The 24,555-nt window shown below is 46.4% G+C and overlaps 1 protein-coding gene across 3 annotated transcripts in view; it reads left to right on the top strand.

The window, feature by feature from the left end:
• rfwd3 (ring finger and WD repeat domain 3) overlaps positions 1–24,555 on the top strand; it is a 46,968-nt gene that overhangs the window by 3,263 nt on the left and 19,150 nt on the right. For all 3 annotated transcript variants that reach the window (XM_038806978.1, XM_038806979.1, XM_038806977.1), the window contains exons 2-6: positions 251–602; positions 6,556–6,764; positions 19,339–19,424; positions 21,873–22,100; positions 23,226–23,317. In XM_038806978.1, coding sequence (XP_038662906.1) covers positions 253–602; positions 6,556–6,764; positions 19,339–19,424; positions 21,873–22,100; positions 23,226–23,317 — 965 coding nt within the window. In that variant the 5' untranslated portion in view covers positions 251–252. The remainder of the gene's footprint in view (positions 1–250; positions 603–6,555; positions 6,765–19,338; positions 19,425–21,872; positions 22,101–23,225; positions 23,318–24,555) is intronic.

Raw genomic sequence — 24,555 nt, 5'->3', positions numbered from 1 at the left:
CCCCCCGTCCTCTTCCCCCCCCCCCCCGTCCTCTTCCCCCCCCCGTCCTCTTCTCCCCCGCCCCGTCCTCTTCTCCCCCGCCCCGTCCTCTTCTCCCCCCCGTCCTCTTCTCCCCCCCCGTCCTCTTCTCCCCCCCCCCCCCCTCACACACACACCCAGCTCCTTCTGCAGATCTAATGTTTCTTTTGCTCCACATGCTCCATTTTAGAGACTGGTTCCTCCCACTGGCTGACCTTTGTTCTTTTCATAGGGATGGCTGAAGAAGTAATTGACGTGGATATGGAGCCAGAGGAGCAAGCTGTGGCGCCACAGTTGAGTCTGCAAGAACCAGCGTCGAGGCCAACAGGATCTGGATTGAGTACTGCATCCATTGGCGAGGAGGCAGGTGCACCGTCTGGAACCGAAGCCCCTTCAACTGCTCACAGTGGTGGTCTGGAAGCAGCATTGCTAACTGAGGAACTTCAAAGACTGCAAGGAGCGCTGAGAACTGTGGCACAGCACTTTTCTCTTGGGCAGAGACCTGGGCACCAGCGCAGGCAAATGAGGCGGACTGGCCGCCGTCAGCTGGGAGCAAGCGCTTCCCAGAGATCTGCATCATCCAGGTAACCTCTAAAACTGTTCAGCAACAATTTGACAATGCAAGCCTTCTGTTGGGCCCCATTAGCTTCATGTCACTTGTACTTGTGCCTATGCTGTTGGGAAACTTTGTTGCACTGATCTGTCACAGCCTAATCCCACCAATACCTACCACCAACATTTGAGGCAAGGTGTCCTCAAGGGGGAATTGGTCATTCTGAATAACATATTTCTAATGCTCACGTTCACTGTGGTTTTCCTGCCCCGGGATTTTGATTGGAAACTATCAATCTATGTTCAGCCAGCAGGCTGGAGCGGGAAGTAAGTTGTGCATCTCTGAACTGCTGCTTGTCGCACCCTCTGTATCAGTTGTGGCATGAGAATCCTGCAAACTTAAATCCTATTTCCATTTTCATGGAAGTTTCGAATGTATAGGGTCATTGCAGCAATATAGAGTCTGTCAGCAGTATTGGGACGAAGGTGGGAAATGTCATGGGTTAGGAATGTAAGGCTGGGGAAAGTCATCAAAAAATCTAAATGCCATTACAAAAGATTTCAAATTGTCATAACCGGATAGTGCAATGATTTTCACATTTTCTCCAGACATCAAGATGCACTCTGAGGTGCTTCAATTCAGTAATAAGAACATTTCAAACATTTCAATATTTTCGTTACAGAGAGTACAATTCTTTTTTTTATAAATGTTTTTATTCCCCATTTTCACGTTTTCCTTCAAAATTTACACCCCACCCACAAACAGTAAACGGTAACAAATACAAAATCAATCCCCTTAACAATAACAACGATCCCACCCACCACCCCAAACAACCCCCCCCCCACACACACACACACACACACACACACACACACAGTCTCAACGCCATCCAATCTCTGAAAGAGTACCGTCCATGATACCCAAGAGTTATAAATCTCCCCAACTCCTCCCGTCCACTGCCTGTTGTAAAACTCCTTCCCCCAACCTTGGTTTCTTCCCCCCAACTTTCCACCCTGGCTGGACCACACGGACCCTGTTCTGCCAGGTTCCGATGGCCGCAGCCCCTCCCCCCACCTCACTCCCGTTCACTGGCCGGTTTAAACTGGCCAGCGTGGAGGCCCCCACCCGGGTCCCTTTCCCCCTTGCCCGGCCCTAGGAAAGCCCAGAAATCCCCTTTTAGCACACAAACCCCGCATATCCACCTGCACCCCAAAGAGCCCTCACTTCGAGTGAAAGTCCCATCACTTCCCTTGTCCAAATATATACAACATCGGCTCCTTTAGCCCATACACCCGCACGCAGTGAAACAAAAAAAAAGAAGAAAATACAGTCATGAGGTTACATCGTCACATGGCCATTTCTCAATTTCTCAGTTCTGCCACAGTCCTTCTGCCTTCGCAAACTCCTCTGCTGCTTCCGCCGTTCCAAAATAAAAGTCCTTGAGCTTGTAAGTCACCCTCAGCTTCGCTGGATATACAATGCCGCACTGCACCTTGCTAATACACCCAGTTGAAAGCAGCCCACCTCCTTGCCAGCTCCACCGTAAAGTCTTGGTATACACGTATACCAGCTCCAGTCCACTGCACCACCCGCTTCTGCTTGGCCCAGCACAGGACCTTCTCCTTCACACTATACCTATGGAAGCACAGTCACTACCCTTGGCGGCTCACTCGCCTTTGGTACAGGCCTCCACGACCAATGAGCCCGATCCAGTTCATATCGGGAGGGATCCTCCCCCTTCCCCAATAGTTTCGCCAGCATCGTGGCAAAATACTCAGTCGGCCTCGGCCCTTCAACTCCTTCGGGCAGCCCCACAATCCTCAAATTCTGTCGTCTGGATCTGTTTTCCAGGTCTTCTGTTTTTGCTCGCAGATCCTTGTTAATCTCCATCACCTTCCGCATCTCCTTCCCCATCGAAGTACGTTGATCACCATGCTGCAATAATGTCTCCTCCACTTCCTTCAGCGCCTCCCCTTGCTTCTGCACCTCCGCCACTGCGCCCACCACCACCGTCGTCACCGGGGAAATCGCCTCCTCCACCAGCACACTCAAAACCCCCCTCATCTCCTGCCTCATTGTCTCCATGTATTTTGTAAACTGCCTTTCGAATTCTGCAGCCATCACCATAGTTATTTCTTCAGCCGTAAGCAATGCGGCTCCTCTGGTGCTCCAGCCTCCATTTTCCTTGGTAACCCCGCGGTGACCTTTCTACTCCCCAACGAACTTTCAGCTGTTTTCACAGCCGTTTTTTTATTGGTCCTCGACATATCCCTTCCCTGTGCTTTCTCTTGGCCTTCGCCGCCTTCGCTGCCCCTAGGACCGGGCGGCAATCCCCGACAATGCCGTTCCGGAATGGGAGCCCTCCAACGCGTGGCTACCTCCTGCCAGCCGTCACCGGAAGTCCCAACAGAGAGTTCAATTCTGATCAAACTATATATATATCAGTCATGTTACAGAGAGTAGGGTTTGGTTCGGTCAAGGTTGTGAAGGGATTAGAAAATGCAAATGTTCTGCACATTGCGGGAACAAGATGTCAGTGTAGCAGAATGCAGAGGTGATAAGAGAGATACTGAGTTCCTGCTGGTACCTGAGATTTGAGCTAGTTGGAGTCTACCGAATGAAAGGTTGCCAAGGAGGACTTTGAGGGCAGCACGGTGGCACAGTCCACCTGGTTCACCAATGTCCTTCGGGGAGGAAATCTGCTTTTCTGATCTGGTCTGGTGTACATGTGATTCGAGATGCACTGCAATGTGGTTAACTTGACTGCCCTCTGAAATGGCCCAGCAAGTCACCCAGGTGTACCACACTGCTACTGAAAAGTAAAAGAATAATAAAACAGGGCCAACAAATGGGGCAGGGGCATAAAATCGGGAAGGAAAGCTCCTGAAAGTCTGCAACATTGACTCCGGACCCCATGAGGTCTCATGGCCTACTGATTACCACCGACTGCTTTTTCTTGGAGCGGAGGGGACTGAGGGGGGACATAATTGAGATGTATAAAATTATGAGGGGCATAGATAGAGTTGACAGGAAGAAACTTTTCCCCTCGGTGGAGAGATCAATGACCAGGGGGCATAGAATTAAGGTAAGGATTGTTTTTGATTGACGCAGACTTGATGGTCAAAGTTGAACATCACTTGGAAGAAGCACTGAGGGTAGCAAAGGCACCAAATATACTCGGGTGGGGGACATCAATATCCATCACTGAGGGTGGCTTGGCTGGAACGCAACTGGCTGAGCTGGCTGAATCTTAGAGGACAATCTGCCAGACATGGCCTGCTGCAGGTGAGAGCCAACAAAAGGGAAATATCTATTTGACCTCCTCCTCAGCAATCCTCTCGTCACAACTACAACACTGGCATCTACCTAACAATGAATTGCCCAGGTAAGTCCTGTCTACAAAAAGCAGGTCCAATCCAATCCAGCCAATTACCACCCTTTTCTGTTGCCTCAGCTCCAGGGACCTGGGTTTGATTCTGGCCTTGGTTGACTGGGTTTGGATTTATTGGCACCAGGGTACAGTGAAAAGTATTGTTCTGCGTTCAGTCCAGACAGACTGTGTGGAGTTTCCCCTTCTCCCCGTGCCTGCGTGGGTTTCTTCCAGGTGATCCGGTTTCCTCACAGTCCAAAGATGTGCAGGTTAGGTGGGGTTATAGGGATAGGGTGGGGGAGTGGGCCTTGGTTGGGTGCTCTTTCGGAGGGCTGATGCAGATTCAATGGACTGAATGGCCTCACCCTGCACTGTAGAGATTCTATGTATTTGAGTTTACTCTCATTACTCATGATGGAAGATGTTGTTGATGTGCTGTCATTGAAATCAGTGGTATTTGAGATTGGGGGAAACTCTTCAGTACCAGGAATTGTACCTGGAACAAAGAGCTGTAGTTGTGGTTTCTGGAGGCCAAATTTCTTAACCCCAGGACATTGCTGCTGGAGTTACTTATGGTAATGTCCTAGAACCAATCATCTTCAGCTGCTTCATCTATGACGTACCATTCACAACTCTGATACTGAGGCAGTCTGTGCCCGCATGCAGCAACACCTGGACAAATTGAGGCTTGGGCTGTTAAGTGCTAAATAACATTTGTGTCACACAAATGCCAGGCAATAACCATCTCCAACAGGAGGGAATCTCCCCATGACATTCAAAGACGTTATCATTGCTGAATCCACCACTATCAAATTCCTGGGGGTTACTATTAACCAGAAACTGAACTGGACCAGCCATATAAATACTGTGGCTACTAGAGCAGGTCAAGGGTTAGGAATTATGTAACAAGCAACTCACCATCTAACTGCAAAGCCTTCCACCATCTACAAGGCGCAAGTCAAGAGTGTGGTTCTCTCCATTTGGACTGGAATGAATGTAGCTCCAACAAGCTTGAGTTATTGAAGTCCATATGACATCCACCACCTTAAATATTCACTCCCTCCACTCTGACACTCAGTGGCAGTTCACACCATTTGCAAGATGCAATACAGAAGTTTGAAAGGACTTCTTCAACATTACTTTCCAAGCCTGCAATCTAGCAGCTAGAAGAACCAGGGCAGCAAGTGCAAGGGGACACGATCACCTGTACGTTCCCCTGATTTGGGACTGTAATGATGTTCCTTCACTGTCTCTGGATCAAATATCTAGCACTTCCTCCCTACAGCGCAGTCAATGGACCTACACCACATGGACTGTAATGGTTCAAGGAGCTGGTTCACTGCTATCTTGAAGACAAATAGGGATGGGCACGAAATACTGGCTGGTCTTGTAATGCAGAACAATGCCAGAAGCGCGGGTTCAATTCCCCTACTGGCCTCCCTGAACAGGCGCTGGAATGTGGCGACTAGGGGCTTTTCACAGTAACTTAATTGAAGCTTACTTGTGACAATAAGTGATTATTATTATTAATGCTCAAATCCCAAGAATTGGAAAAGAATGCAAGTGTCGTTGGAATGGTCAATGTTTGTTGTGACACTCGCATATTTTTAAAAATCATTCTTGGGACATGAATGTTACTGGCTTGGACAGTATTTATTGCCCATCGCTAATTGCCCTTGGGTGGATGGTGATGAACTGCTGCAGGCCATATAGTGCAGGTGCACTCGAGTGTTTTTCTTTTGTGACAATTTGATCCATCTGGGTGGCTTGCTGGGCCATTTCAGAGGGCACTTCATAGTCAGCCACATTGCTGTAGATCTGGAAACATCATTCGGCCAGACTGGGTAAGGACGGCAGCTTCCTCCCTGAAGAACATAGTGGAAGATGGGTTTTTAATGACAACTTCCCATTCTGCTACTTTCCCAGGAATTATTTTTTTTAAAGCAACAGCCTTGGACTCCTCTTTGGGCAGGCCAGAACCAACTAGTGCATGGTGGAAGAGCATTGATGCTGTGAGAAAGAGTGCTGCATGTCAGTGTATTATGATCCTGCATACAGAGCAAGTGGCCTTGTATTTTGTTTAGAAAATTTAGAGTATGCAATGTTTTTTTTTTCAATTAAGGCTCAATTTAGCATGGTCAATTCACCTACCCTGCATATCTTTGGGTTGTGGGGTGAGACCCATGCAGACACTGAGAATATGTAGAATCTACACAGACTGTGACCCAGGGCAAGGAGGCCTTGTATCTTTTTAAGTTCTCAACTGGCAGATAAGCCTTTCTATTGATGGGAAGGATTATAAAATGGAACTGCACCGGTTGAACAAGAGTTGGATTATAGACCTGGCATGCATAGATTGTGCCACTGACTATAAGCAAGAGTGCAATCCATTGATGCAGGGTTCTCTCTTCCAGCCAAATTATTTTGTTTAATCAGCTTCTGACTTGGAATCAACAACATTGTACATTCTAGCTGAAGGAGGAGAGCTTTTGGTTGCAGAAGTTTCAGGTTAGACAGATGTACTTCGATTGAAAAAGCTGGTGACACTTTTTTTTATACCCCAAGCATCTGATGAGCATAGAATATAATTTATGTGCAACACTTTTAATTCCAGGTCTGGAGCTTTGGACAACTACTTCCGGGTTAACAGACAGCAACGCACACAATCAGCCAGGTTAGTAGCCGAATATGGAGAAGATGAGATGAGCAGTGAAGATTCCAGTACCGATCTGAGCACCGATATCAGTGAGTCTGAGGAGAGTGGCAGCACCACAGAGATAGAGGATGAGTACGAGGGCGATGAATCTGCATCAGCTCCGTCAGGTGAGTTCAGAGAGCCTCGCTGAAGTGTCGTGAAGACTCACCAAGTTCACCTACTTACTGTGGCAGGATCGACCCAAATGGATGCATTCTACTTTCATCTTTCTGGGGGTTTCAAATCACTCTAGCTTTCTTCCGTGTTTCCATTCTCTGATATACTTGAGTCCAGGATCAGGAACTGGGAGAGTTTGCTGGATAGAACTTTGCTGCATCCACCAACCCAGCAGCTCGAGGATTTCCAGGTCAGGGGTGAGAACCAAATGCTGCAGCTGGACTGAATGTATCTGTAACATGCCACTTTAACTACAAGTTAGCAGTCTCACCAAGGCCCTGTACAGTTGCAGTAAGACATCCTTGCTCCTGTTCTCAAATCCATTTGCAGTGAAGGCCAAGGTTGAATAGACTGGGACTGTACTCGTTGGAATTTAGAAGGATATGGGGGGATCTTATAGAAACATATAAAATTATGAAGGTGTTGCACGTTTTGCTATGGGCGCAAAACGCGTTTATTGGGGTGTATTAACTTGCCTGTGTTAAAGGCCGTGTGCTTAACACCACTAGGCTCTGTCTTATGTATTTTTCAGCTCAGGAGTCGCCAGTTGCCATATAGACAACTCACATATATTCCAAGGTCAAGTTCAAAGTAATAAAACGATACACCGATTAGTAAGTTCCAAACGATCAATATTTATTATACAATTATAATAAATACGCATGCACACACTAAGGGACTAAGCTATGACTAAACTAAGCAAACAGAATACTTAACTACACAGGAACAGGCAAGGTCAGGGAGCGAGGCCTTCGTCCCGGTCTTGGGCTGCAACCTTCAGAAAGCGTGCTGGTCACTGGGGGTCTAGCGGGCTTGGTTCGCGTAGCGAGCGTCGTATTGGCACTTACGGTTCGGCGGCTGGTGCTCAACGGCTGGAGTCAGGATACGAGTTGGAGGTCTTGGTCAAAGCCGGAGCACAAAACAACAGACAGGACCATGTGTGGGGGTCTATATTTATAGGGGTCCCCAATGTCCTTCCCTCTTCTTGGGCGGGCTTTACCTCTAGGTATCGATTGGATAGCTTCCAATCGATATCTTTTGAATTCCTCCAATGTAAGGGTCTTTCTCGATGGTGGGGGCGGTTTCTATAGTGGATACTTCTGGTGCCGCTCTGTCTGGACATCCACTTAAAGTATCTTATTCAAACCCAAATGTTGCCATTGTGTGTGCCTAGATCTGGACTGCCTCATTAGTATGTAGAACGTTCTGCCATTATCACCTTTGGTTGGAGATCTTCCACCTGGCCAGAAACTGGTTTTGCTGCTTGCAAAATGCTAATGAGTGTTTGCAGGCTGTTTGCCTTGGCTAAACTGTTTTTCCCTACAGTCTTAGCGATTCTCCATTTTGTTTGGTTCAGTGTCCATTTTAGGTGGCTACAGTGGCTACATTCCCTCCTTGTGATCCTCACAATCAAAATATTGTGAAGGATCACCTATGTACGTTGCCTTGAGTGCATCTGGGTTGCCTTCTTTGTGTTCCCTGACCTCGGCAAGCTCCTGAGCGTCTACTCTGTCCTTAAACTATGGGAAGAAATTTTTTTTACCTGACATCTCTACTTGGCGCTATGTCAAAGGGGACATGCATTACCACAAACTGGGAACCTCTACCTATCACAATTATCCTTAACTTAACTTAAACATTTCCTTACAGACTAAACCTCATCCATTCATACCACATCACATAACATTTCCTGACTCGGCAGTCGAGTTCAGGACAATATAATACATGGGTATATATTTCATTTTATTACACAGTACTTTATTCATCATGGGGCAAAGGGGATTGATGAAATCGAAAAATAGGAGATCGAACTCCATAGACGGTTGAGGGGCAGGAACGGGAGGCTCTCCTCTTCCACTTCCTCAACCTGAGGGTCTGTACGAGTATGACGAGGATCGCAATCACTAGCAGTGATTCAATCACGTATGACATGGAGTACCATGTCATAAATTTTGTGCACCAGGTCTGAACCTCACTGATCAGAGCTGAGCACGGGGGAGTTGCTGTAAGTGAAACATTTACGATGGGGGTTGTGGGGGAAACGTGTCTTGCTTCCACACATACAAATATAACATTTAAAAGCAATAGGTGAGCTTCCATCATCTTCAACTTGTTCTTCCTTCTTTCTTCCTCCTGTATGGACAATCCTTGCTTCGATCCCTGTTTCGTCCTTCGAAAGCTATGGGATCAAGCACAGTATCTGTCAATACAGCCTAATATCCGTACTTGTTAGTGTATCTGTCTTTCAATTCCAATTGACCCATTAAAAATGACTGGCCAAGTCACACCCTGTGACTCCCCTCATTTTTTTTTTCAAAAGCGAATTTAATGAACACAATACACCTAACAACTCTCCTCCTGCGAGCCGTCTCGCAGGCTTTGCTCATTTACCATCCGAATGTTCCTGGATGTAAATAGCATGTGGGATGGCGGCCTAAGGGCTGCCTAACGAAAAATGAAAACAAATTTGAAATGAAAGGTCGAATGGGTTGCGTATGGGCCGCTACGGGTACGATTTGAATGGGATCCCCGGGTAGGGCGTGCTGTGCCATACCCGTGCTTGGCTGACCAAAGTGGGTTCTCAGACAGGGCGGGTCCTCAGTGCCGTTTGTCCACTGCCTGAGTAACCTGGAGTAAACGGGTAAGAATGTGTTTATCATGGATTTGCAGCCTCTATTCGCCGAATAGAGGGGCACCTAAAAACAATGGAGGAGCCAAGATGCTCCTTTTGGGAAATGAGCTGGGCTTCAGACATTTCAGACGATCAGGTGAGCTGCTCACCATAGAAGTTCTCAGACGTATCTGCAGATAAACTATTGTGTGTGTAAGGCGGTCACAAGCCTTACAACTTGAAAAGATCTCCAATCAAACGGGTTTGGGAACTGAAGTTCTCAAAGGTATCGGCGGACAAGCTAACGTGTGTGTGAGGTGGTCACAATCTTTTCAGCTGAAAAGAAGATGTCCATCCTCCAACTGAACCATTTACATTCCTGAAAGACAAACAAACATAAAACGATAGACAAACATACGTACAGGTTCCATCAGAAAGGACATCGCTTCCCTCAAGCGGTTCCTATTTTACATCATCTGGACACCTCACTTTTCCTCTGTCTCTGTGAACAGGGTCACAAAGGGGTTGCCGTATCGGGATTCAGACACCGTGTCGTCCTGCTCTCCCGGATCCCACACCCTTGTGTGGATCAGGCATGATATTTTTGAATTGTGTGACCGGGGGTCACTTTCATCGTTGCGGACAAGTCTGTACGAATTGTCCCTGTGCCAGAGTGTTGGGTCCAAAAGTGAATGGGTATTGTCGGGGTCGTCGGGGTCGGGTGGTGGGTCTGGGTTTTTAATGTAAGTGACTTCCATGGGGTCACTGTAGTCGGGGTCATAGTCGCTGCTATGTGGGCTGTAGTGTGGTGTGCTGTGGCTGTCCTCAGAGTCATTGTCTGCATCGCTGTCTCTGCCGCGGCAGCTTGTGGGCGTTTCGGGGCGTGGTCTGTCATGGTCAGTGAGCGGAGTCGTGGGCGAGTCCGATGAAGAACTGGTCTGTGAGGGGGATGGTGGAAACGTGTCTCTAGTGGGTGGGGTGAGGTGTTCTGCTGCATCTAGCAGGACATGGTGTGCATGGTTGGCCTGTGTTCCATATGCCTTTAACTGGTTGATATGGAACCACGCGGTCTTACCATTAGGATATTTTATCCTATAAACTGAGGGGCTAATTTTATCCGAAATTGAGTATGGTCCGGAATATTTTGGTGCCAAAAAACTGCTGGGGTTGTATACAGATAGCATTACCTGTTGCCCAACCTGGAATTCTGTGGGGTGTACGGTCTTATTAAAGAATGCTGTGCGTTGTTTACAGCGTTTCCCTAGCTGAACTGCGGCTGCAATCTGTGCAGACCTCACAGTCTCAACCAAGTCTTTAACCGTCTTTTCGTGTGTGAGGGCCGTCACCTCGGGGCTGGTCATGTCCAGTCCTAAAAGGAATTCTGTACCTTTCATAGGGCGTCCGGTCATGAGTGTGTGTGGTGTGTATCCTGTGGAAGTTGAAACTGTATTCCTGATGAACATTAAAGCAAATGGGAGCACTGAATCCCATGTGGAGTTGTTCTCTTGAACCATTTTCCTAAGCGTGGATTTTAGGGTCCGATTCATGCGCTCTACAATCCCGCTGGACTGTGGGTGATACGCAATATGAAAATTTTGTTTTATTCCAAATATTGTCAGGACGTTCTTCATGACCCGTCCTGTAAAGTGAGATCCCTGGTCCGAATCAATGCTACGGGGTAAACCCCATCTCGTGAAGATGTGGTGGGTCAGGATCTTTGCAGCTGTCTTAGCTGTATTCGTTCTAGAGGGGAATGCCTCTACCCATTTGGTAAAGGTATCGATGACTACCAGAACGTATTTATAGCCATTCCTACAAGGGGGCAATGGTCCTATAAAGTCGATCTGGAGGTTTGTCCAGGGGCCATTAACTGGTCGAGTATGCCGAAGTTGTGCCTTTTTAGAATACCTCTCCGGGTTATTCTGGGCGCAAATAAGGCAATTCTCGATGTAGTGACCTACATCTGTCCTTAGGTTAGGCCACCAACAGAGCTGCCTGAGGTGCCTCGTGGTTGCGTCGGTCCCTTGGTGCCCGTGTCCATCATGGAACAAAGCAATCATTTCATTCCTGTCCTGCTGCGGGACCACATAAAGCTGATCCTTTATGATCACACCCTCATGTGTGGTCAGTGCGTGTCTGAATTTATCATACTGTGGCACAAAGTTGCCTTTGAAAATCTCCCTGAGATCCTCATCCTGCTTTTGTGCGTCTACTAAATCTTTAATACTGGTCTGTGAGATTTGGACTGCGCTCACAGGGGCGCTAGCTGGTGCGCTAGCTGGGGGTGTCCATAAGTGTCCTCGCCTGGAACCTGCCTTAGCCAGTGCGTCGGCTTTTACATTCCCAGGGGGGGATGACCTATGATGGCTTCTAACTTTTATGATGCCGAAGGTCCTGTCCTTCGCTTTCTCTAAAATGTGCTTGAGTAAAGGGGCTGATGGAAGGGGTTTCCCATCTGCGGAGACGAAACCTCGTGTCCTCCACAGGGGTAGAAAATCGGTTAAACTATTGCAGACATATAAACTGTCCGAATATATGTCCGCTGGGCTGGGGAAAGAATCGGGGTGGTCCACTATATAAGCTATGGCCGCGAGCTCTGCTGCCTGCGCGCCTAAGTGTCCGGGTAGTTTTAAAGCTATCTCTTCGAGAGCGCGCCCCTGCGCGTCCTCTACATAGATGCCGCATCCTGTGATACGCTCACCTTCTAAAACTGTGGATGAACCGTCTACGTAAATCCTCAGTGGTCCACACGTGTCTGTGGGTTGGGGACTTTGTTTTGGGTTCCCTATCTTCCTGGGGGGTGTCTTTGCTATAAAGGGTCCTGTGTTATGTAAGGGGGCTACAATTTCACATTCATGGGGCTGTCCTGGGTATTGGAGGTTGTCGGCTAAAAATGTGTGTGTGCGGGTCCGTTTTACTGTAATGTCCCGTCCTTGTAAAAGTAGTGTCCACCTAGCTGCCCTAATCTGGCTAACTGAACCGTCCTTCAGTCGACCGTCTAGGAGTAACTGTGTGGGGGTGTGCTCGGTCAAAATGGTGGTGGGGTTGAGTCCGGTAATGTACGAAAAATATTGCACTGCCCAGAAGACAGCAAGGAGGTGCCTCTCGCAGGCTGAAAATCCTTGTTCAACTGGGTCTAACAGTCGGGAGGCATAAGCCACTGGTCTTAGCTGCTCGTGCCGTTCCTGAAGTAACACGGCCGAGAGGGTCAGATCTGTGCTCGCTACCTCTATTGCATATGGGGAGAGTGGGTCTGGGACTTGTAGCGCGGGTGCTGCGCTAAGGGCTTTCTTTAACTCGTCCACAGCCTTTGTATGCTGCGGAAGCCATTCCCAGGGGGCTCCTTTCTTAAGGAGGTCTGAGAGTGGGGCGGCTTTTGTCGCGAATCCGTCGATGTGGTTCCGACAATAACCAACCAGTCCTAAAAACGACCGGAGGGCTGAAACATTCTGGGGAAGGGGCAATTTGACAATCGAATCAATTCTTTTGAATTCGATCTCGCGTTTGCCGTGTGTGATGACTGTACCCAAATACATCACTTTACTTTCCAAAATCTGGGCCTTTCTTGGGTTAACTTTACATCCAATCTCGGTTAAAAGTTCCAGGAGTTCGGCCAGAAGCGTAATGTGCTCTGCCTTTGTGTCTGTCTGCAGTAGTAGGTCGTCTACATACTGTACCAGACATTCGGGGCGGGAAAATTTTTCTAAGCCATTCGCCAACTGTCGGTGGAAAATGGAGGGGGAATTGTGGAATCCTTGTGGAAGGCATGTCCACGTATACTGTTGTGTTTTAAAAGTGAAGGCAAATTTGTACTGGCACGCCTTTGCCAATGGGATTGACCAGAAGCCATTGCTAATGTCCAAAACCGTGAAATATTTGGAGTTGAGTCCCTGTTTGAGCATGGTCTCGGGACTTGTTGCTACCGTGGGGGCTACTGCTGGGGTTACTTTATTGAGTTCCCGATAATCAATGGTCAGACGCCATGATCCGTCGGGCTTTCTCACTGGCCAAATAGGAGCATTATTGGTCGAGGCTACTGTTCTAAGCACACCTTGCTCCAATAAGCTACCTATCACTTTCTCTATTTCTACCTCTGCTTCTAGGGGAAATCTATATTGTTTTTGTGGTCTGGGGTCAGGTCCGGTAACGTGAATTTGTCCAGCCATTCTGCCGCAGTCATGCCGGTGACTGACAAATGCTGTCCTGTGTTTATTCAGTACTGCCTTAACTTGTCTGTCCGTGTTTAGTGTAGTCAGGTCAAATGAGTAGTCTCCTACTGCACTAATCCTGTTAGCGTACTCTCCTACTGTGAGAGTAGCGGGTGCTCTGTCCGATCTTGCCATTCGCCAGACACATTGGTTCACTGGGTCGAACGACAGGCTATGGGCATTCATAAAATCTATCCCTAGGATGTGTTCTGCTGTCCGGGGAAGATTTACTAAAACAACGGGGTGTTTGGTGGAAATGTTCCCTAGCTGGATTGCTACGGGAGCTGTGATATGTCCCTGCTGCGAGTGTCCGGTGAACCCGCTAAGTGTGATGGTGGAGGTGGTCGGCCACGTGTCTGTGTGTGCCGTGGTGGTGGAGTTAATTGTGGTTCGGGAGCCTCCTGTATCCCAAAGTAACTCTATGGGCTTCCCTCTTAACTTTGCCGTGACTACCGGTCTTCCTGATGGATCCCATAGTGTGTCACAGACCCAAGTGGGGGAGCCCGAACACCGTCAGTCCGTTCCGTCCACATTGGTCTGTCCTGACTGGATCCCTATACTATGGATCGGTTTTGTTTTATTCCTGTTCAGAGTGCCTGTCTGCTGGCCTCTCTGTGATCTCTGGGGTCCATTACATTCTTTTGCCCAATGTCCTAACTGTCCACAGTTGTAGCATTCCTGCGACTTCTGTGGAGGGCTGCTCTTTCCCTCATTCACCCATGCGGGTTTTTGGTGCTCTCTCACTGCCTGTATGTCTGCTGCAGCCTGAGCTTCTTCTGGGGATTGAACTCTACTCTTGCCCTGAACTGATTGCTCCCAAGCGCGGGACAATCTTTTCAGGACCCACTTCTCATTATGGGCTTCCTCTGAGGGGTCATAGCTGTTGCAAGCGCTCTGTCCTGCTTCTGTTGCATGTGAAATTATGGTGCGCGTCCATTTAACCATGTTTTCACGGTTCAAATGGGCTCTATTTAAATCGCCAAATACTGCATTAAAATGGATCCACAGCCTTCCGGCGAATGCTGTGGGGTGCTCGGATTTCTTCTGCCGGCACTTATTAAGTCCTTCTACGGGGTCACCTCGATTATACCCTATGGCATCTAAAATGGAGGTGTGCATTTCCTCTAGTGTTCCTCCGCCAACATTCTGTGGGTCGGGGAGGGCTGCTACAACCGATTGGTCCAAACTCAGAACTGTGAGTTTGACCTGCTCTCTCTCGTCCAGGCCGTACATGGTAGCCTGCTGTTTTACCTTAGCGAAAAACTGGTGGGGGTCTGCGGTGGGGAGAAACGGAGTGATCTTCTCACACGCGTCCCTTAGTTGGGTTACAGTTAAGGGGGTGGTGTAAGTTATATCGGGTGCGCCTTCTAGGGTCGCTTTTCTCTGGGTGGTGACTGGGTTCATTGGAATGGTAAGGAGCTGATCTGTAGGGGGTTGGGGTGCTTGCCTCTTCTGCTGCGCTGCTGGCGCACATGTTCCCTGAACATAACGCTGCGCTGTCTCACTTAACTCTTTCCAGTCTGGGGCATTCTCCTCATCTAACTGGGTTCCAAAGGTGCTTTGAAACCCATTTTGCACCGAAAGCAGCGATTGCAGCTCTGCAATCTGCTTCCTGCATTTCGCGTGATCCACAGTACTTTGCCTTTGCTCTGTGGTTGCAGCATGGAGTGCTCTCAAAGCTGCTTTAAGGTCAGAGCATTGCCTCTGCAAAGCCTCTACCTGCTTGTCAGATTCTTCTCTTATCAGGACGGCACGTTGCACGTCCTGATAAGCCTTTTCGTACTGGGTCTGGGAACTGCTGAGATGGGCTAGACAAGACTGATGTGCCCTCTTGGCATCATCCACCTCTCTACCTTTCTCTGCCAACTTCCCTCTTAGATCCATATTTTCCTTCTCGATGTCCCTGACATCCACTTTACTCATTCTATTCCGTTCCTCTAATTCTGCCCGGAGCGTCTGAACGACCTCCTCTGTGCCTCGCAATTGTGCCAAACAGGACACAATCGCCATCGGCTTACGTGCTTTACTCATGTTCTTTTTGTGAATTTGAGAGAGGTTCTCCCACCAAGTATGTCCTATACTTCCGGGACCTGTCTCCTCATTCAAACAAAACTCTTTCCAAAGGGGCCATCCCTTTCCTTGCAGATATTTGCGGAGTTCCAGCTCCCACATGGGACACTGACCTACCCTGCTACTGCTGCTGGTCGCTGCGACCACAAACCGTTCTGGGTTCATGAGGCGTTCCATTGCCTGCATGGCCATTTTCTCTGACTCACTTTTAAATTTAGGAACAGGGGGTGTTGAGGTTATGTCTCACGAAACGGGTACGGCTTATGCTATGTTCCGTTCACAAAACTACCGAAAGTTTGTCGCAACAAAAATGCTTTCAGGTTTTCCTTACAACCCTGTTAGTACGCATGCACTAAACACACTTCCGAATTACGCTTATTGCTTTGAACACCTTGAATATTTGTGATTTCTTTCCGTTTTCTTTACCAGATTTCCAATTCAAATTTCAGGGTCCTCGACGGAGTGGGGGTACCACTTGTAACCGTGTCCCGTCAGGAAGTCGCCACTAAATGTTGCACGTTTTGCTATGGGCGCAAAACGCGTTTATTGGGGTGTATTAACTTGCCTGTGTTAAAGGCCGTGTGCTTAACACCACTAGGCTCTGTCTTATGTATTTTTCAGCTCAGGAGTCGCCAGTTGCCATATAGACAACTCACATATATTCCAAGGTCAAGTTCAAAGTAATAAAACGATACACCGATTAGTAAGTTCCAAACGATCAATATTTATTATACAATTATAATAAATACGCATGCACACACTAAGGGACTAAGCTATGACTAAACTAAGCAAACAGAATACTTAACTACACAGGAACAGGCAAGGTCAGGGAGCGAGGCCTTCGTCCCGGTCTTGGGCTGCAACCTTCAGAAAGCGTGCTGGTCACTGGGGGTCTAGCGGGCTTGGTTCGCGTAGCGAGCGTCGTATTGGCACTTACGGTTCGGCGGCTGGTGCTCAACGGCTGGAGTCAGGATACGAGTTGGAGGTCTTGGTCAAAGCCGGAGCACAAAACAACAGACAGGACCATGTGTGGGGGTCTATATTTATAGGGGTCCCCAATGTTCTTCCCTCTTCTTGGGCGGGCTTTACCTCTAGGTATCGATTGGATAGCTTCCAATCGATATCTTTTGAATTCCTCCAATGTAAGGGTCTTTCTCGATGGTGGGGGCGGTTTCTATAGTGGATACTTCTGGTGCCGCTCTGTCTGGACATCCACTTAAAGTATCTTATTCAAACCCAAATGTTGCCATTGTGTGTGCCTAGATCTGGACTGCCTCATTAGTATGTAGAACGTTCTGCCATTATCACCTTTGGTTGGAGATCTTCCACCTGGCCAGAAACTGGTTTTGCTGCTTGCAAAATGCTAATGAGTGTTTGCAGGCTGTTTGCCTTGGCTAAACTGTTTTTCCCTACAGTCTTAGCGATTCTCCATTTTGTTTGGTTCAGTGTCCATTTTAGGTGGCTACAGTGGCTACAAAGGGAATAGATAGGATAGATGCAGGCAGGTTGTTTCCACTGGCGGGTGAAAGCAGAACTAGGGGACATAGCCTCATAATAAGGGGAAGTAGATTTAGGACTGAGTTTAGGAAGATCTTCTTCACCCAAAGGGTTGTGAATCTATGGAATTCCTTGCCCAGTTGAGGTTCCTTCATTACATGTTTTTAAGGTAAAGATAGATAGTTTTTTGAAGAATAAAGGGATTAAGGGCTATGGTATTCGGGCCGGCAAGTGGAGCTGAGTCCACAAAAGATCAGCCATGATCTCATTGAATGGCGGAGCAGGCTCGAGGGGCCAGATGGCCTACTCCTGCTCCTAGTTCTTATGTTCTTACTGTTTGCCTCCCTAACTGCTTGCTGTACCTACATGCTTGCTTTCAGTGATTGGTGTACAAGCACACCCAGGTCCCTTTGTACATTGATATTTTCCAATCTGTCACCATTAAATAAGATGAAACTCTGCATCCTGTTTTTCCAACCGAAGTGGATAACTTCACACATCCATGTTATAATGCATCTGCCTTGTATTTGCCCACTCAAAAACTTGTCTAAATCACCTTGAAGCCTCTTAACATCCTGCTCACCACTTAGTTTACATGTCGTCAGCAAACTTGGAAATATTACGTTTGGTTCCCTAATCCAAATCATTGATGTATGTTGTGAATAGCTGGGGTCCAAATACTGATCCCTGCGGTACTCCACTTGTCACCGCCTGTCACTCTGAAAAAGACCCATTTATTCCCGCTCTGTTTCCTGTCTGCTAACCAATTCTCAATCCATGCCAATATATTACCTCAATCAATTTTATATGTTTAATCTCTTATGTGGGACTTTATCAGAAGCTTTCTGAAAATCCAAATACACCACATCCACGGTTCTCCCTCGTCTATTCCATTATTTACATCCTCAAAATAACTCCAGTAGGTTTGTCAAAACATGTTTCCTTGGGAGCCCCTGTAGACCTGTGTTCCACATTCTGGGTTTGATTTTAGCCTTGACATTGAAAGGGAAGAATCTACAAAGAGCCGGGAAAACAGTTATTACAACTTACTTTGCTAATTCTGTTTGTCCGTGTTCCGTCTATTCTTTTTAATTTACCCACTTTAAATGAAAATGTATTTGGGTGGGTGGGGGGAGCGAAAAGAATAAGCTGTCTGTAAATTGCTTTAAGAAAGCCTTGGTATGTTAAAGGTACTGTTATACATGCAATGTATTTTACAAGCTGATGCTTTACTCTCTTGCTATTTAGCCATTTGTAACTAAGTTGAATTCTTTAGTTCACTGCATCCTGTAAAATCTGGAGAGTAGAAGAGTTGGTAAATGTAACAAACTTTATGCATCTTGGCCATTGCTGTAGCTAAGAAACAATGTCTCCTGTAGGGCTTCACTTAGCCCCACCCAAGTGTGACTGACACGCCCAGTGCCTTGTTCTATATATGTTCCCTTCACTTTAGAACTGTTTCTTCAGCTCCAAATGTGTTTATCTTGTGAGTGCTGATACCATTTTGCATTGTATTGCTTGCAATTGATCCATTTTCACATGTAGTTGATACCTTTTTAAAGATGGGCAAGACTCTGAAACATCAGTGTTTGAAAATGTAACGGCGTGTTATTTTTACACTTTGTTTAACTGAGTCTATTCAGAAGATCGCTTTTGAATTTGAACTTGCACCATGAGTGCATTTAGTAACAATGCAGCCGTTGGGTTGTGCTAAAGAATCACATGGTTCGTGAATGTTCTTTGGGGAAGGTAAATCTAGTGCCTTTATCCAATCTAGCCGACGTGTGACTCGTATTTTCCCTTTGAAGTGGCCGAACAAATCACTTAATTATATCGGGGCAAATAGATACCAGCCTTGCAAGTGATGTCACATCCGGAGAGTGAATTTTAAAAACAATTCTCTGTTAAAACCTCAGCAGATTTTGTTTTGTTGTATTGAAGTGAATTCTGTAGTTCAATTTTCCTCAAGACGAGTGGGGTTTACTTGGGCATTTAATAATGGAGGTGTAAAGGTGAGCGTTTAATGGGTGGTGGCAAATGTTTATTTTTGTGCCCATTCATGGCCTTAAATGTTGACATTCCCACTTCATGTATACAGAGTTTTGTCATCAGTATCTTGTCTGACCTGTGCTTTTGCAGCTCCCACTAGTGCCCCCATGCTGGTCAACCCCACACCAGTTCAGAGTGCCGAGGCTGGAGATTCACAGTCTACACGGCAAGAGCAGGTAAGGCATTTCAGAAATTATAAATGTTTTGTCCCATGAACAACTGCAAAGCACTCTAATTCATTTAGATCTGGAAAGATTGCCTTATCCTAGAATGTGAGGGTCCCGTGGAAATTAACTGGGAATAACTGTTAGGGAATGAGTATTCTTGAGGTCTCGCAAGGGAGAGATTGACCTACTTTTGTTCAGTAACGGTATGAAGGAATATGGAACAAGGTGAACAAGTAATTTGGATCAGCCGTGATAGATACTTGTGTTGTATAAGATTTGTTCTGATATGTGCTCTCGCTTGTTGACATGTTGGCGATGAGCTGTTATCTCCAAGTATGTGTGGAATATATGGTGGCTTGATGACTTGGCACAGTATTTTGTGCAACAAACTCCATTCCTCCTGAGCTGAGCAGTTGTACAGCAACCCAAAAGTTGCTGCACACTTAAAGAAATTGCCTGAGCGTGCAATAGAAATTAGAGGGAACATTGGTCCCAAAATGCTGAGACATGGATTTGTGGAATTAACCCCAATATTTAGCAGATTGAGAAAAATAGATGGTAAGTTGAATGGGCAGCTTTTTATGAAATGGATTGCGAGGCCTGTGTGTTCTTTGAACTGAAAGGAGTGGGGAGACAAATTTAATTTTGGGGTGAGGGTGTACTGCGGTGAAAAAGAACTGATGAAGCTTGTAACTTGTGTGCCTTAAGGTATCAGCTGTGGCTCACTCTTGCATCTGATGCAGAAGGTTGTGGCTTCAGGTCCCATTCAGACCTGAGCACAAACCTAGCTTTATGTGTAAGTGGACACATGGTCGTTTGCTGGGCATTTGTGCTTCACTGCTATCCAGTTTAGTTTTGTTGCATTTGGCAACACGCTTCAATCTTGAACTAAAATTATTTTTATTTAATATTGGGCACATTAGGGTGGGATGATGGCGCCATGATGGCGCAGTGGTTAGCACTGCTGCCTCACGGCGCTGAGGGCCCGGGTTCGACCCCGGCCCGAGGTCACTTTTCGTGTGATGTGGAGATGCCGGCATTGGATTGGGGTGAGCACAGTGAGAAGTCTTACAACACCAGGTTAAAGTCCAACATGTTTGTTACAAACACTAGCTTTCGGAGCACTGCTCCTTCCTCAGGTGAAATGTCACCAGTGCTCCGAAAGCTAGTGTTTGTAACAAACATGTTGGACTTTAACCTGGTGTTGTAAGACTTCTTACTTTTCGTTTGGAGTTTGCACATTCTCCCTGTGTCTGCGTGGGTTTCAGCCCACAGCCCAAAGATGTGCAGGGTAGGTGGATTGCCCCTTAATTGGGGTAAAAACAATAATTGGGTACTCTAAATTTATTTATTTTTTAAAAGAGAAGAAGATGAACCCACAGCAAACTGAATTAGAAGTAATCGACATGTCTGAGAAGTGTCCCATGTGGGAGGATGCACTGAGGAAATACTTAAAGGGGAAAGGTACTCTATAAATTTTTTTTTTTTAAATAATAATATTGGGCACATTAATAAAACATTAATTGGGGCAGCACGGTAGCATGGTGGTTAGCATAAATGCTTCACAGCTCCAGGGTCCCAGGTTCGATTCCCGGCTGGGTCACTGTCTGTGCGGAGTCTGCACGTCCTCCCCGTGTGTGCGTGGGTTTCCTCCGGGTGCTCCGGTTTCCTCCCACAGTCCAAAGATATGCGGGTTAGGTGGATTGGCCATGCTAAATTGCCCGTAGTGTCCTAAAAAGTAAGGTTAAGGGGGGGTTGTTGGTATACGGGTATAGGGTGGATACGTGGGTTTGTGTAGGGTGATCATGGCTCGGCACAACATCGAGGGCCGAAGGGCCTGTTCTGTGCTGTACTGTTCTATGTCTATGTCTAAAAGAAACAGTGGTGGAAAATGCATGGATTACTTTAAACATTTGGTCAATCAACTGTTAGCATAGGTTTACTGTTGTAATGATCGCTACTGATAATTAAAAAAACATCATGCTGCAATTGCTGCTGTACTGCATTGGTTACCTTTGCTTCCTGTAGCGCATATCAAAAGTTAAGAGACTGATTCAATATGGTTAATTGTGGAAGTAAATTATAGAGCAGAAGTAAGCCGATGGGTGTCTGATTAAAACTGCTCTCTTTAGGTCGTGGCTTGTCACAACTTGTAGTGAGGAGTGTCTGCTGGAACAAGCACTTGAAGCAGCTACTGCTGGTAGTCCTCATGCATCCCAGCAGAAGCATCACATTGTTGTAATTTCAGAACTTTCATTGAAAGGTCCAGGGAAGTTGAGAAAGTGACAATTTTGACGATTTAAAAAGCTTGTGGAAGGTTTGAGTATTTTCTCATTTAATGAGCCATCGGTAATCATCCCATCCACCAGCATTCTGAGGTCACACTTCATCTAAGAGAAAATAAAATATGTATGTAATGGAGGTTTAACAGGGTCTTCATGAATGCTTTACCTTTAGGAAAGCTTGACTTCGCACTCTGAAGACACTCTAAATGTGAAAGAAGATGCAGCGACCACCAAAGCCACTGACACTGCAGCCTCTGATGAAGAAGCGTATTCGTGCCCCATCTGCTTTGAGCCGTGCACTAATGGAGGGCACCATCTTGCTACTCTGCAGTGCGGCCATCTCTTTGGCTCTACCTGCATCTCCCAATGGCTGAAGGGGGGAGGAGGAAAATGTCCACAGGTAACTTGGTGGCGCGCTTTTGGCAGTGGAATCGACAATTCATATTTTTATTGGAGTTTCGCTGTAACGGGAACTGCTCAAATGAATGGAACCGTCAAAGGTGAAGTTGGGATGGGTTAGAACCATTTTTGTTCTGCTACGTTTGCTGAATTTCAGCAAGTAGGATGAATTATGGAGCAATTAATGATCTTGCAATTGAGGTCTCAAGTTACTCATAGTCTACCTTGTGCTTACCTAAAGCCCTAGCTAGATCTGCTTAACTTCCTTTAGAGCCCACTGAAACTTTGGGATGTTTAAAGTGGAGCGAAAAAGTTTTGGAATTTCAGTTTCCTTTTTCAAAAGAGAAGACAAAGTTTTGATTTTGGATTAGGGTGCGAGTGGCCTCTTTTCTCTGACAGAGGAAGCAAAGTTCATCTGAGAATCGATTAACAGCAGTGAAAATGTCAGTGGCATTATGTCAATATTTGTCATTGCATGGAATTATCTGGCGTATACAGCACAGACACCAGCCGTTTCAGCTTGATCAGTCCATGCCAGTGTTAATGTTGCACTTGACCCTCTTCCTGCTTTTACTCATCTAAGCCTACCAGCGTAATCCTTTTTCTCCTTCACACACTTGTCTAACCTCCCCATTGAATGTATCTACATTATGCACTTCAATGATTATGCTAGTGAGTTTTCCATTTCCCCCACTCTATTGGTAAAAAAGTTTCTTCTGAATTCGTAGTTTGATTTATTGGTGACTACTTTCCATTGCCTTTAGTTTTGCTCTTCCCCACAAGTGGAACGACTGTGTCTACTCTGTCAAAACCGTTCATAATTTTAAAGATCGCCAATCAGTTCGTATTGTATTTTTCATGAAAAAGATGGCCCAGTCTAGACACTCTCTCCTAATAGGTATGCTCCCGCATTCCAGGCAATATCCTGATAAATGTTTTTTCTAATCCCCTCCAGTGCCTCTGTATCTCTTTTATAAAATATAAGTGTTGGGGACTGAGTCAGAAATGGGGTCGGGACTTTGGGGACAAGAGTTTATGAATGTGTCCCAGTAAAATTATATGATTTTTTTCCCTCCTATGGAAAATTGTGACTGCTTTATAACCGAATCATGTTTGTGTTTTACAGTGTAACAAGAAAGCTAAGCGGTCAGATGTGGTGTTGGTGTATGCCCCAACAGTGAAAGTTGTGGATACCAGTGAGCAGGAGCGATTGAAGAGGTAAACACTAAGGAAGTGAAAATACTTGTGACTGACATTTTTTGCAGTTTCGCACTTTTATAATAGCAAAAAGAGTGTCTTACTCTGTGGAGGGACTGTGAAAAAGGACTTTTTGTCTTACTTGGATTCCTTTGTACTAGGCAGGTAACAAAACTGAAGAGGGAATTTTCAAATGTTGGAGAGAGCACATGGAAGCTGAATGTGAATGATGCCAAGAAAGTGGCTGATCAGTGGGGAAAGGTTATTAAAGGTTCACAATCTACAGCCCAGACCTGGACCAAGTAATCTAATGGTTATGTAACTGGTCTAGTTTCAGTTTGAAAAATCAGTAGCTGAAAAAATCTGGTGTTGATTAAGTGACCGTAACGTTTTGGGTTGTCGTGAAAAAAAAACTGTCAGGGAAGGAAATCTGCCACCCTGCTGGCGTATGACCCACCCCCACACTAATTGGATTGGCGCTTGAGGTTAACTACTCTCTGAAGTAGTTTCGCAAACCTCTCTGATATCATCACCTTTTCAGGATCTGTGTCTGCCACTTGCTGCACGTCAGATTTTGTGTATATTATGAGTGTGTTACTGTAGTGGAATGGGGGCAAATAATGCTGATATTGCCAGAGGTGCTCATATCCTAAAAATGAATTAAAATATAGCCAAGGGAGATGGTTAAGGAAGTGCCTCATAATAGGGAAAATATGAAATGGTATAGACAACTCCACCCCATCCTCATCCCATTCCTATCCTCCCTGGCTTCTTGAGGCCAGGTTCCCTCGATTACTTAAAGTAGAAGTCAGCTGCAACCTCATTGAGAAGCAGACATCTCCAAATTGTGGTAGCACCATGGTTAGCTCTGTTGCTTAACAGCGCCAGGGACCCGGGCTCAATTCTTGGCTTGCGTCACTGTCTGTGCGGAGTCTGCACGTTCTTCCCGTGTCTGCCTGGGTTTCCTCCAAGTGCTCCGGTTTCCTCGCACATGTCCTGAAAGACTTGCTTGTTAGGTGAATTGGGCATTCTGAATTCTCCCTCGCTGTACCTGAATAGGTGCCGGTGTGTGGCAACTAGGGGCTTTTCACAGTAATTTCATTGCAGTGTTACTGTGAGCCTACTTGTGACACTAATAAAGATTATTATAAATTGTGTAAGTGCATCCGAGCTGCCACCACAGTGCCAGAACTGTCTACTTGGCAGAAGAAGTATCATAAAAGGTAGCTACAGTAAATTTACTTATGCTCATATCTCGG

This window comes from Scyliorhinus canicula, chromosome 9, assembly GCF_902713615.1.
Source record: "Scyliorhinus canicula chromosome 9, sScyCan1.1, whole genome shotgun sequence".
Classification (NCBI taxonomy): domain Eukaryota; kingdom Metazoa; phylum Chordata; class Chondrichthyes; order Carcharhiniformes; family Scyliorhinidae; genus Scyliorhinus; species Scyliorhinus canicula.
The sequence above is the reverse complement of the archived record's forward strand: the minus strand, read 5'-3'. Positions and strand labels throughout refer to the sequence as shown.